General features: G+C 40.9%; 1 protein-coding gene across 1 annotated transcript in view; it reads right to left on the bottom strand.

Moving 5' to 3' along the window:
- alg13 (ALG13 UDP-N-acetylglucosaminyltransferase subunit) overlaps positions 1–14,370 on the bottom strand; it is an 89,649-nt gene that overhangs the window by 15,850 nt on the left and 59,429 nt on the right. Inside the window, exons 17-21 of the mRNA XM_072269769.1 lie at positions 11,961–12,088; positions 11,277–11,508; positions 8,181–8,297; positions 1,674–1,827; positions 724–844 (exon numbers count right to left, since the gene is read on the bottom strand). Of these exons, the coding sequence (XP_072125870.1) occupies positions 724–844; positions 1,674–1,827; positions 8,181–8,297; positions 11,277–11,508; positions 11,961–12,088 (752 nt within the window). The remainder of the gene's footprint in view (positions 1–723; positions 845–1,673; positions 1,828–8,180; positions 8,298–11,276; positions 11,509–11,960; positions 12,089–14,370) is intronic.

The following is a 14,370-nucleotide window of genomic DNA, read 5'->3' on the forward strand; positions in this document are numbered from 1 at the left end:
GCAGCTGTCACAACTTTTGTTGGATTTTTGATTAGCAAACCAGTTCTTTGATCATAATTTGATACAGCTATCTGCAATTATAAAATTAAGCAGTTTATGAACAGAAACTTGATTCCTTCAAAAAAGTAGCTTGATTACTATTTTATTAAAACCAAATGCTTTTAACAAAGATAACAGGAAAGCAATTGCAGAGGTAATGGGCAGTATAATCAAAATCTCCAACTTCCAATAACTGCTCTAACCTGTTCCTTTTCTCTCCTGATCCAACTGGTCCCATTACCCTTTTCCCTTCTACCCTCTCCATCTGCCCATCGCTCACACACACACTGCCCCAACTCCCTCTCTTTATTCCATGTTTCATCTTCTAGCAGATCTATCATTTTATTAGATGGACTCTTGATATCTGACCTTGTTATGGCCTTGTGCCTTATTGTCTATCAGTTCTACATTCTGTAACTAATACTATTTTGCATTATTTTGTTTCCCTTATCCCTCAATGTACTGATGTGATGAAATGGTCTATATGAATGGCACGCAAACCATTTCATCCACTATACCTTGGTACATGTGATAATTAAACCAATTTACCAATTTGCTGCAGAATCCATGTTCCTACTACCTAAATAACAGTAGGAGAACAAACTAGACCCTACACTTCAACTTATAAAGTAAATTGGGTCTAATTGGATGTAAAAACTTCCAACACTTCATGTTTCAACTCACCCTCATCACTAGGTTCATCAGCATCTTCAGGAGTGACCTGCTTGCCAACAGACACTGAACTTCCACTTGTTACCCAGTAGCTAGCTGGAGCTTGCATAACTGAAGAGGAAGTAGGTTGGCTCTAAACGAGAAATATCAACTTGATTGTTTTGGATATCAAAATAAATTTTATCAAAGTGCATGTACAAGTTTTCTTGTGGGCATACACAATAAATCCAATAACCATAATAGAACTAATGAACAATCGCACCAACTGGGTGTACAGTGCAAAAATGAAAAATAAATACACTATGAGGTGTTCTTTGAATACAAATAGATTATCTGAATCAAAAGGCAATAAAATTAGTTAAAATCCTCAAAAGAAAGCACAACCAGAAATCGACATTCACTTTAAAATGCTGCACTACAGAACAGAAAACTGGAAAAATACAATTACAATATATGCAACCAGCTTCAAGAGTTGAACCTTTAAGTTTGTCTGAGTGTGATCTGTCTTTTAACAGCTGTTGAGGGGAACAATCACTCTGTTCACCACTAGCACATAGCAAATGCAGAGTACATCTATAACATGCTGTGCAGTTATACTATGGCTACTCTGACAGCACTGTCCACACCCACTAGCACCACCAAGGCAGCAGGTGCAATGAAGTAACACCATCTGCAATTTTCTCCACAAAACTCATACACCAGCTCCTGTCTACATCCTAGATCCACTTGACCTTCTCCAGAAGGACTGCAACAGCAGTGGCTCACCACCATTCTTTCCAAAAGCCACAAAGGAATAGCAATAGCACCAGTGACACACTGATCCCAAATACCAATTAGAAAACAATTCACTCACTGCATAATGCATTAAGGAGATGTGTTTATAATGCAAGTGGAAGTCAACTACTAAGCAAATTATCCTGACAAAATGTATATAGGCAAGTACCATGAAGTTATTTACTCACTTGTACAGTAGGAAAATGTGGCTCATTTCCTTCCTCAATTTCATAGAAAGCAACAGTTTCTTCAATTGTTCTTGGCTCTTCATTCTCCGGTGTATAGCCAAATTGGCAATCCTTGTTGACATACTGAAAGGGTCTGCGACTTCTGCTGCAAGAACTTGTTGAAAATAGTAAATTCATCCACAATCATCAATTAAAGCAGCTAAGGTAGGCAAATTCAGCTCTTAAATCTGGATGACATGCATAACATTACCAACCTTAATTCCCTCATGATCTTATAAATATCTTAAATACATACAGAGATTGTGAATTCACAATGGCTTTCCAGAAATGTTTTTCCTTCTCACTTCACAATTTTAATATTGTTACCCTTTAATCTTCAGGTTTATACCTTTCAGCAGGATTTAAACTGTATTCTCATTATTCATGACTGACCATTATTTTTACAAAGCATTACACAGGATAAATCATACAGAAATATGCCACTAGGCAAAATGAGTTCCTGTTAGAAAGCACCTATTATACATCTATTAGATTAATTTAGTGGAAAAGGAGTTAAACTACTTTGTTACAAATTCTTTACATAGATAATGCCTTCACCTTCCCTTTCAAAACCTGCCTCCACCAAGGCATGTACTAACTAAAATGACAATTGCAACGGGGACTGGGAAAATCAGGTTGCTGTCGGATTGCAAGAGGGAATTTGTTCAATGCCTACGAGATGGCTTTTTTTTTTGAGCAGCTTGTGCTTTAGCCTACTCCGGGAAGGCCATCTTAGATTGGGTGTTGTGTAATAACCCAGATCTCATCAGGGAGCTTAGTAAAAGGAACCCTTAGGAGGCAGCGATCATAATATGATTAAATTCATACTGCAATTTGAGGGGAGTGAAGCACAAGTTACTTGTATCAGTATCGCAATGGAATAAAGGGAATTATCGAGGCATGAGAGAGGAGCTTGCCCAGGTGGATTGCAGGAGGATATTGGTGGGGATGATGACGACAGAGTAGAGGTGGCTAAAGTTTCTGGCAAAAATTCACAAGGTGCAGGATGGGCATGTCCCAGAGAGGAAGTTCTCAAGCGGCAGTGGTAGGCAACCATGGCTGACAAAAGTAGTTAAGGACTGCGTAGAAACCAAGGAAAGGGCATATAAGGTAGCAAGAGTGAGTGGGAATTTGGATGATTGGAAAGCTTTTTAAAATCTAACAAAAGGCAACTAAAAAAAAACTGAGGAAAAAATGAAATATGAAGGTAGACTAGCCAATAATTATAAAGCAGAATACCAGAAGTTTTTTTCAGTTATATCAAAAGTAAAAGGGAGGCAAGAGGTGATATTGGACCACTGGAAAATGATGCTGGTGAGGTATGGCAGATGAACTTAATAGGTACACTGCATCTGTCTTCACTGTAGAAGACACTACCAGTGTGCCAGAGGTCCCGGAGTGTCAGGGAGCAGGAGAGCGTGCCATTGCTACTACAAAGGAAAACGTGCAAGGCAAACTGAAAAGTCTCAACGTGGATAAGTCACTTGGACTAGATGGTCTACATCCCAGAATCCTGAGGGATCGCTGAAAAGATAACTGATGTATTGGTCATGATCTTTCAACAATCACTTGATTCTGGCATGGTCCTGGAGGACTGGAATAACTTCACTCTTTAAGAGGACAGGAAGGCAAAAGAAATTACAGGCCAGTTAGCCTAACCTCAGTGGTTGGGGAAGTGTTAGAATCTATTAAGGATAAGGTTTCAAGCTACTTGGAGACTAATGATAAAATAAGTCAAAATCAACAAGGTTTCTGTAAAGGAAAATCTTGCCTGACAAATCTGTTAGGGTTTTTCGAAGTAGTAACAAGCATGGTGAACAGGGGAGAGGCAGTGGATGTCATTTACTTGGATTTTCAGAAGGCATTTGTTAAGGTGCCACACACAAGGCTGCTTATCATTTACATGATAAAATCTTATGGCATTACAGGAAAGATACTGGCATGAATAGTTGAATGGCTGACAGGTAGGAGGCAGCAATTGAAAATAAGGGGCCTTTTCTGGGTGGTGTTCTTTAGGGGTCAGTATTAGGACTGCTACTTTTCACACTGTTTGTCAATGATTTAGATAATGGAATTGATGACTGGTAAAGTTTGCAGATGATACAAAGATAGGTGGAGGGGTAGGTAGTGCTGAGAAAGCAGCACGATTGCAACAGGACTCAGATAAATTGGAAGAATGGGCAGAAAATTGGCAGATGGAATACAGTGTTGGGAAATGTATGATAATACATTTTGGTAAAAGGAACATTAGTGAGGACTATTATCTAAAGGAAGAGAAATTCAAACATCTGAACTGCAGAGGGACTTGGGAGTCCTCATACAAGACTCCCAAAAGGTTAATTTACAGCTTGAGCCTGTGGTAAAGAAAGCAATGCAATGTTGACATTTATTTCAAGGGGAATAGAATATAAAAACAAGATAATGCTGAGCTTTTATAAGACACTAGTCAGGCCGCACTTGGAGTATCCTCATCAGTTTTGGACACATTACAAAGGATGTGTTGTCATTGGAGAGGGGCCAGAGGTGGCTCTTTAGGATTATTCTGGTAATGAAGGGGTTAACATGAGCGTTTGGCTGCTTTGGACCCATACTCACTGGAATTTAGAAGAATGTGTGGGGATCTCATTAAAACCTACTGAGTACTGAAAGGATGAGATAGGGTGGATGTGGAAAGGATGTTTCCTATGGTGGAGGTATCCAGACCTAGAGGGCACCGCTTCAGAACTGAGGGGCAACCTATTAGGTCAGTAGTAAAGAGGATTTATTTATTTATTTTATTTTATTAAAAAAGCCAAAGCGCAGTAAATCTGTGGAACGCTCTGCCGTAGATAGCAGTGGAGGCCAAGTCTGTGCATATATTTAAGGTGGAAGTTCATCATTTCTTGATCGGTCAGGGTATCAAAGGATATGGCGAGAAGGCACATATATGGAGTTGAATAGGATCGGGATCAGCCATGATAGGATGGTGCAGACTCAATGGGCTGAATGGCCTAATTCTGCTCCTATGTCTTACAGTCTCATGTTAGCAGGGAAGTCTAATTCAAACCTATTCTATAAACCTTTTAAATTACTTATATTTCCGTTTCCTCCTAAACACTAGTTTACTCTGCAGATGTTCATCAGCAGGACAAGCATGTCCTTTACCAAATTGTTACCACATATTTAAAGCCTACCCATCACTTTAATTATCCTATTTAGCAGAACAAGCACAGCCCGGGGACCAAGATTTTGACAAGTAACATATAGAAAACAGAAATAAAGTAGTACAATATTAATAGAAACCAAAATGATAATCAGATGTACACAAAACTAAGATGGCGTTCACCCCTACTCTTCCCCCCCCCACTCCATTCCCATGTCATTGACATACTTCTTTACCAAAGAGTAAAATGGCACACAATCTTTTACCAAAGCTGCTTTGAAACAAATTAGAAACACCAACACGAGCAGGCATTTTTTCCCTCCGATTTTGCATTAAGAAATTTGCACTGTTATCTTTTCCCTATTTACCCCTCTCCCTACTAATGGTACCACAGGGAAGGAGTCACAACTCACCACCACATAAGATAGCTGTGACAGGCCCATTGCCTTTGGCTCACCACTGCTATTGGGTTCCCTCAGTCTAAATGAGAAATGCAAGCTACCTTCAGTGGCTTCATTGATCATAGCTGAGGATGCTTACAGATGACTTAATTGAACACTGCAAAGCTTAATGATAAACAAGGACACAAGGAAGACAATGATCATCAACATGAGAATCCCCTCAATATTCAAAGGCAAATCCATCCAATTCATCTCAGGAAACCCTTCACAATCAAAATTCTGTAGAGCACATTTTCAAAAGCAGCATAGTTAGGCCAGCCTGAACTATTGGAACAACAGGCAGATCGAAGGCCAGATGTACTGGATTCTGGTTAGTCGGGACAGCTGCTTATTTGGGTCAACTTTAAAAACAAACTAATTGAGAACATAGCTGGGATCCCTTCATTTATTTAGGGCACTATGTTACTCATTTGGGACAGGAGGCTGTTTCTAGCATCAGTTATACACACATGGATGTTAGACACTACAGAGCTCTTAGAGCAAAGATTTAAAGTAGCTTCAGCAGCATGTGCTTGCGTTCAAAAATGTGATTTTTGTCACTGGTAGATGGCAAGAAATAAACAGCAAGACAATTTAGAACAGTTTTGCTCACTGTGGTTTCATGCATTCAGGCTTGGAGATGCCAGAACTGGCAAGCAGTGAAAATGAAAATTTCATTGCTTCACAAATGAGGTATTATAAAGAATTAAGGCATCAACAACCATCTTGAATGTTACATCAAAATGAAGATTTGGAGGATGCAATCGTCAAAAGCATTGTATGAAGGCAGTCTATCTGCACTCATTTTGTTCATTTAGTCAAAGGAACATGACAGTACGCTAGATGAATTCCTCTGTCAATGACTATTAGGAACTAATAAGTTTTATAATACAATAGTATTAATGCTCTAATTGATTTAAAAATACACAATGTTACTTAAACTGTAGTTTGTCTTTTGTATGCCTGTAACTATTTCTATGAAATATTGGCTAATTGGAGTTGTTGCTTAATTGTGCTAGAATGCACTGGACTTGGTGTCCCAATTAACCAGAATCCATTGTATTCTGAAATCAATGACTCACTACTCTACTCCCCAGAGTATTTCCACCACTTATACAGAAATATGCTTGAATGTCAAATTGTTCTTGGAACATTAAGACAGTGTAGCCGGTTTGTTTGGTATCCTGTCCACCATTGTGCAAATGTCAACTCTGCTTGTTTGTCTGGGCTATGATTCCTGCTTTGGGCGTGAACCCTCCTATGATTCCCGCTTTGGGCGTGAGCCCTCCTTTAGTGTGTGGCATGGTAGAACACCTCACAGCACCAGCACCATGGGTTCGATTCCCAACGGTAGCTGCAAGTTTGTACGTTCTCCCCGCAAGTGCATGGGTTTCTTCCCACATCCCAAAAACGTGCATGTTAGTCGGTTAATTATCACATGGGTGAACCTGCAGAACTTATTGCCATGGACAGCTGTGGAGGTCAAGTCATTGAATCTGTTCAAATGTGAGGCTGGTAAGTTCTTGGCAGAAGAATGGGGGTGGGGAGCACAAATCTGTCATGGAACAGTGGAGTAGACTCAATGGGCCCAGTGGCCCAATTATGCTCCTATGTCTTGTTTTGTTGAGATACCCGGGGGTGGGGGGGGGGGGAAAGAGGAGAAGAGGAAGGGGGGCAGGGAGAGGAAGGAAACTACTGCCTTCTCGCCCTTGGAGGCACAGCACACAGGAACTCCTGATTTAACACTAGCCTAATCATAGGACAATTTATAGTGATCAATCAACCAGAATGTCTTTGGAATGTGGAAGGAAACCAGAGCACCTGTTGGAAGCCTGCACAGCCATGGGGAGAATGTACGAACCCTTTACAGACAACAGCAGGAAATGAACCTGGGTCACTGGTATTGTAAAGCATTGTACTAACCACTACGCTGTACTATCTTATGGTCTTAACTTCCTGTAACTTACTACTCACCTCTTTACAGACAATAATACTGCCAAGTTATGTACCTTCCACAATTTTAGAGATTTTGGCTGACATGCGAAGTCCTGGTCAAAACAAAAGAGCAATAACGCTAACACTAATCCCAGGAAGCACAACTATTCACTTTTGTTTAGTTTGAGAAAGAACATTCAGTAGGATTGCCTTAGCTCTTTCTCAGCTAACTTGATATCCATGCAATCAGTGTCCCTTTGGTGTCATACATCTCAACTTTGTGACATTATTAGCAATTTCAAATATTTCTGGAAGCCATATTAACTACTTCCATTACCTCCATCAAATGAGGGCATCAAAGAATATGGCGAGAACGCAGGTGCATGGGGTTGAGTGGCGGAGTGGACTTGAGGCACTGAATGGCCTAATTCTTCTCCTGTGTCAGTTGGTCACACATACAAAGTGTTGGAGGAGCTCAGCAGGTCAGGTAGCATCTCTGGAAAGGATGAAGGGTCTTGGCCCAAAACATCGACTATTTATTCCTTTCCTTAGATGCTGCCTGGCCTGCTGAGTTTCTCCACCATCTTGTATGTGTTACTCTGGATTTCCACCATCTTTGAATCTTGAGTTTATCAAATCAGTTCAGTGTGGTTGGTCATGATGGCTTCGTAAATTAACCCATTTTGTTTTGGATAACTATTAATCTCATCTCTAATGTTTTTATAGCACAAAGGATAAAGCAAGTTGGCAGAAATATGAGCCATTACCACCTTTTATGTCAAGGAAATAATTCAAAAGGTGATTCAAGTATGCACCAAAATTGTTCAATACCCATATTTTCCTGACATCTGCATCACCCGTAGAATTATGCTCACAAACTATGCATTGGCAAGGATCTGAAGTTTAAAGTAACTATCAGATTGTATTATAAAGCATCTTCAAAGCTATTACCGTGATCTATAGGTGAAATTATCATAATGCTGATAACATCTCTTTCCCTGGCCAGGAAAGCCGTAGATATAATCAGGATCAAAACCATGTTGACTCACACATCGATTAGTCTGATTCCTGAGAAGAAAGATCAGATACAAGCAAATTTCTCTTTTTTTTCAGCCACATGCATTTTCTCAAGTTGCTTAAAACTGGATTTTCCGGACGACGACTCCAAATACCTGGCTTTTGATAAATGAGCTTGTTATTACAGAAAATACAAGTTCACCTCCTATTCCAATACTCTCCCCCAAAAGCAATTGCAAGCAAATATATTCAGAACATGGTAAATGAGTCTCTTTCTAAAAATGAAATGACAAGTTATTCCACCATCCTTGTGCCACGTGGATCAATTGCCCTCACTGTAGCAAGTTTTAATGGAGCCGGATAAAATTAGAGCATTCAAAAATCCTTAGTCATTATTAATCTAATGAGCTACTGTCCCCAAGCATGGAGCAGCTAATAACACATCCATGAACAGACTCAAAATGATATTTTCTTAATATTTTTTTTAAAGCTATTTTCTATCTGCAGAGAGATAGCAGGCGAGTGCAGGAAACAAAGTTGTGGTGGTAGGGGGTTTTAATTTTCCACATATTGATTGGAACTCCCATACTGTTAGGGGTCTAGATGGGTTAGAGTTTGTAAAATGTGTTCATGAAAGTTTTCTAAATCGATATATTATGTTACCAACTAGAGGGGATGCAATATTAGATCTCCTATTAGGAAACGAGGTAGGACAAGTGACAGAAGTCTGTGTAGGGGAGCACTTTGGTTCCAATGATAACACCATTAGTTTCAACTTGATCATGGATAAGGATAGATCTGGTCCTAGGGTTGAGGTTCTAAACTAGAAGGCAGCCAAATTTGAAGAAATGAGAAAGGATCTAAAAAGCGTGGATTGGGACAGGTTGTTCTCTGGCAAGGATGTGATAAGTGGGAAGCCTTCAAAGAAATTGAGAGTGCAGAGCTTGTATGTTCCTGTCAGGATTAAAGGCAAACTGAATAGGAATAAGGAACCTTGGTTCTCAAGGGATATTGCAACTCTGATAAAGAGTGTTGTATGACATGTATAGGAAATGGTGTAAATAAGGTGCTTGAGGAGTATAAAAAGTGCAAGAAAATACTTAAGGAAATCAGGAGGGCTAAGACATGAGGTTGCCTTGGCAGTCAAAGAGAAGGATAATCCAAAGAGCTTTTACAGGTATATTAAGAGTAAAAGGATTGCAAGGGATAAAATTGGTCCTCTTGAAGATCAGGGTGGTCGGCTATGTGCGGAACCAAAAGAAATGGGGGAGATCTTAAATGGGTTTTTTGTCTGTATTTACTAGAAACTGGCATGAAGTCTATGGAATTAAGGAAAACAAGTAGCGAGATCATGGAAACTGTACAGATTGAAAAGGAGGTGGTGCTTGCTATCTTGAGGCAAATTAAAGTGGATAAATCCCCAGGACCTGACAGGGTATTCCCTCGGACCTTGAAGGAGACTAGTGTTGAAATTGCAGGGGCCTTGGCAGATATACTTAAAATGTCGGTGTCTATGGGTGAGGTGCCGGAGGATTGGAGAATGGCTCATGTTGTTCCGTTGTTTAAAAAAGGATCGAAAAGTAATCCGGGAAATTATAGGCCGGCAAGTTTGATGTCGGTAGTGGGTAAGTCATTGGAGGGAGTACTAAGAGACAGAATCTACAAGCATTTGGATAGACAGGGACTTATCAGGGAGAGTCAACGTGGCTTTGTGCATGGTAGGTCATGTTCGTCCAATCTATTGGAGTTTTTTGAGGAGGTTACCAGGAAAGTGGATGAAGGGAAGGCAGTGGGTGTTGTCTACATGGACTTCAGTAAGACCTTTGACAAGATCCCGCATGGGAGGTTAGTTAGGAAAATTCAGTCACTAGGTATACATGGAGAGGTGGTAAATTGGATTAGACATTGGCTCAGTGGAAGAAGCCAAAGAGTGGTAGTGGAGGATTGCTTCTGAGTGGAGGCCTGTGACTAGTGGTGTGCCACAGGGATCAGTGCTGGGTCCATTGTTATTTGTCATCTATATCAATGATCTGGATGATAATGTGGTAAACTGGATCAGCAAGTTTGTTGATGATACAGAGTTTGGAGGTGTAGTGGACAGTGAGGAAGGTTTTCAAAGCTTGCAGAGGGATTTGGACCAGCTGGAAAAATGGGCTGAAAAATGGAAGATGGAGTTTAATACAGACAAATGTGAGGTATTGCACTTTGGAAGGACAAACCAAGGTAGAACATACAAGGTAAATGGTAGGGCACTGAAGAGTGCAGTAGAACAGAGGGATCTGGGAATACAGATACAAAATTCCCTAAAAGTGGCGTCACAGATAGATAGGGTTGTAAAGAGTGCTTTTGGTACATTGGCCTTTATTAATCAAAGTATTGAGTATAAGAGCTGGAATGTTATGATGAGGTTGTATAAGGCATTGGTGAGGCCGAATCTGGAGTATTGTGTTCAGTTTTGCTCACCAAATTACAGGAAGGATATAAATAAGGTTGAAAGAGTGCAGAGAACGTTTACAAGGATGTTGCCGGGACTTGAGAAACTCAGTTACAGAGAAAGGTTGAATAGGTTAGGACTTTATTCCCTGGAGCGTAGAAGAATGAGGGGAGATTTGATAGAGGTATATAAAATTATGATGGGTATAGATAGAATGAATGCAAGCAGGCTTTTTCCACTGAGGCAAGGGGAGAAAAAAAAACCCAGAGGACATGGGTTAAGGGTGAAGGGGGAAAAGTTTAAAGGGAACATGGGGGGGGGGCGCGCTTCTTCACACAGACAGTGGTGGGAGTGTGGAATGAGCTGCCAGACAAGGTGGTAAATGCGGGTTCTTTTTTTAACATTTAAGAATAAATTGGACAGATACATGGATGGGAGGTGTATGGAGGGATATGGTCCGTGTGCAGGTCAGTGGGAATAGGCAGAAAATGGTTAAGCACAGCCAAAAAGGGCCAAAAGGCCTGTTTCTGTGCTGTAGTTTTTCTATGGTTTCTAAAGCTTAATGAACATTTTTCGTTGGGACTTATTTGCCAAACCTTGGAGTATAGCTGTTTCTTCCATTTCTTGGAGGCGGAGGGACTCTATACTGATCGTAAGGAGAAAAGGTGCCATTTTGGGGTGAAGGAAGCGGTGAAGATCTTCCACAAGGAACGTTATGTTGCAATCGAGGGGGAAGAACAGATTGGCCTCGCCCATAAGCAAATGCCATGAAGACCTGTTTCCCACGCATCTTTTTTAATAGCCGCCTGCGTGATTTTGGATCAAGGTCTGGAATAAAAAAAATTGGAATCAAGAATGGAATTATCCAAATGAAGCAAATGCTCATACTATTAAAAAAATGTACACCTCAGAAGTGCTAAAACTGGTAAACAATTTGATTTTATTACACAGATCAAAAACTGCTTCTACTCGAGGGACTAAGAATACAGTATTTGCTTTCAGGAAAATGTACATCAGATTCTACAATGCAAAGCAATCTGACTACTGCACATCAATAATTGGAGAAATGAAATTTAGAAAGAAACACATTGGCTGAGGCTGGTTTTGCATCTAAAACACCACTGAAAGATGCCATAAACATTCATTTTCATATTCTGTACAAGAAATTTGATAATACAAAAAAGTACTTAATTCAGGAACTCCATAATTTTTTTTTAAAATTTTAAATGTTTGAACCATAACCAAAGATTGATATTTAACACACTCAACTCATTACTAACCCAACTCCGAAATGTAGCCACTGGGCATCTTCTGGTAATTTCCACCTTTTCGGTTTGAAATGATATTCCAGGCAGGAACTGGTGTTACTTGAGTCACTGGCTTCAGATTAGTCAAAGGAACAGTGTGCCTGGGAATAATTATTATACTTTACAGGAACATCAAGATGGAACTCAATGCAAATGTCTAACAATCTCTGCTCTGTTTTTTTTATTAGCGCTAATTCTTTTGAACCATGTTATGCCATTTCTCAATTAATTATCCTCTAGCATTTCATTAATTGAATAATAGTCTTGATAACTATGCCCAAAACATCTTTAATTACATTTCAATTTTTTCCTCCTCTACCCCCAAGTAGCCTAAAAAGAAAAAAAAATGGACCCGGTTGCTTTTCATAAGCTGGCTGTTCTAAACTGGTAACGTAGGAAGAAAATCATATACCCGAGATCATATATCTTAACATTTATTCAATTGTTCACTACTCTGCTGTGGACATCTGCTTTCACATCCAGCATTCACCTTTTCTCGTCTTGTTTTGAAGGCAATCTTACCCAACAGTCACACGTTCATTTGCATCACAGGAAGCCAGAAAGCAATATGCAAAATGTATTAACTTAAACACGAGGAATTCTGCAGATGCTGAAAATTCAAGCAACACACATCGAAGTTGCTGGTGAATGCAGCAGGCCAGGCAGCATCTCTAGGAAGACGTACAGTTGATGTTTCAGGCCGAGACCCTTCGTCAGGACTAACTGAAAGAAGAGTTAGTAAGAGATTTGAAAGTGGGAGGGGGAGATCAGAAATGATAGGAGAAGACAGGAGGGGGAGGGATGGAGCCAAGAACTGGACAGGTGATTGGCAAAAGGGATATGAGAAGATCTTGGGACAGGAGGCCTAGGAAGAAGGAAAAGGGGGAGGGGGGAAAACCCAGAGGATGGGCAAGGGTTATAGTCAGAGGGACAGAGGGAGAAAAAGGAATGTGTGTGTATATAAATAAATAACGGATGGGGTATGAGGGGAAGTGGGCCATTAGCGGAAGTTTGAGAAGTCAACGTTCATGCCATCAGGTTGGAGGCTACCCACACGGAATACAAGGTATTGTTCCTCCAACCTGAGTGTGGCTTCATCTTTACAGTAGAGGAGGCCGTGGATAGACATGTCAAAATGGGAATGGGATGTGGAATTAAAATGTGTGGCTACTGGGAGATCCTGCTTTCTCTGACAGTAGGTGTTCAGCAAAACTATCTCCCAGTCTGCGTCGGGTCTCGCCAATATATAGAAGGCCACATCAGGAGCACCAGACGCAGTATATCACCCCAGCCAACTCACAGGTGAAGTGTCACCTCACCTGGAAGGACTGTCTGGGGCCCTGAATGGTGGTAAGGGAGGAAGTGTAAGGGCATGTGTAGCACTTGTTCCACTTACAAGGATAAGTGCCAGGAGGGAGATCAGTGGGGAGGGATGGGGGGGGGACAAATGGACAAGGGAGTTGCGTAGGGAGTGATCCCTGCAGAAAGCCGGGTGGGGGGGGGGGGGGGTGGTATATGCTTAGTGGTGGGATCCCATTGGAGTGGCAGAAGTTACGGAGAATTATATGTTGGATCCGGAGGCTGGTGGGGTGGTAGGTGAGGACCAGGGGAACCCTATTCCTAGTGGGGTGATGGGCAGATGGAGTGAGAGCAGGTGCGCGTGAAATGGGGGAAGATGCATTTGAGAGCAGAGTTGATGGTGGAGGAAGGGAAGCCCCTTTCTTTAAAAAAAAGGACATCTCCCTCATCCTGGAATGAAAAGCCTCATCCTGAGAGCAGATACGGCGGAGACAGAAGAATTGCGAGAAGGGAATGGCATTTTTGCAAGAGACAGGGTGAGAAGAGGAATAGTCCAGATAGCTGTGAGAGTCAGTAAGCTTATAGTAATGTACTAACTGTTTCTTTCACTTGGATACTGACTTGCTAAATTCATCCCATAATCACTTCAAAAGTCCAAATAAGTGTGGGCAATGTACCTCCCAGTTCTTAAAATGAGGAAAGTTTAACTAAACTGAGTTGTTCAAAGAACAACTCAGTTTAAGCCAGAAAACTGTTCACCATGGATCAGAACTGAAGCCGCCTCTCGGATGAATGGTAAAATGTCTTCTCGACAACACAGCAAGTCCAGGTGCCTTGATTTACTATGGCTTGAAATCTAATACTACAGGCCACAGACTTGATGCGAAAAGGGCAAGCTCAAAGGAGAACGTGTGGGGCAAATTTACACAGACAGAGTGGTGGGTACCTCAACACACTGCCTGGGGTGGAGTGGAGGCAAATATGATCGAGGAAATTAGATTGTCATGCGACTGCAGAGAATGGAAGAGAATGGACATTGTGCAGACTGAAGTGATTAGTTTAGGTGTTAAATTAGCTTGGCAAA

Source organism: Mobula birostris, chromosome 10 (assembly GCF_030028105.1).
Source record: "Mobula birostris isolate sMobBir1 chromosome 10, sMobBir1.hap1, whole genome shotgun sequence".
In the NCBI taxonomy this organism is placed as follows: domain Eukaryota; kingdom Metazoa; phylum Chordata; class Chondrichthyes; order Myliobatiformes; family Myliobatidae; genus Mobula; species Mobula birostris.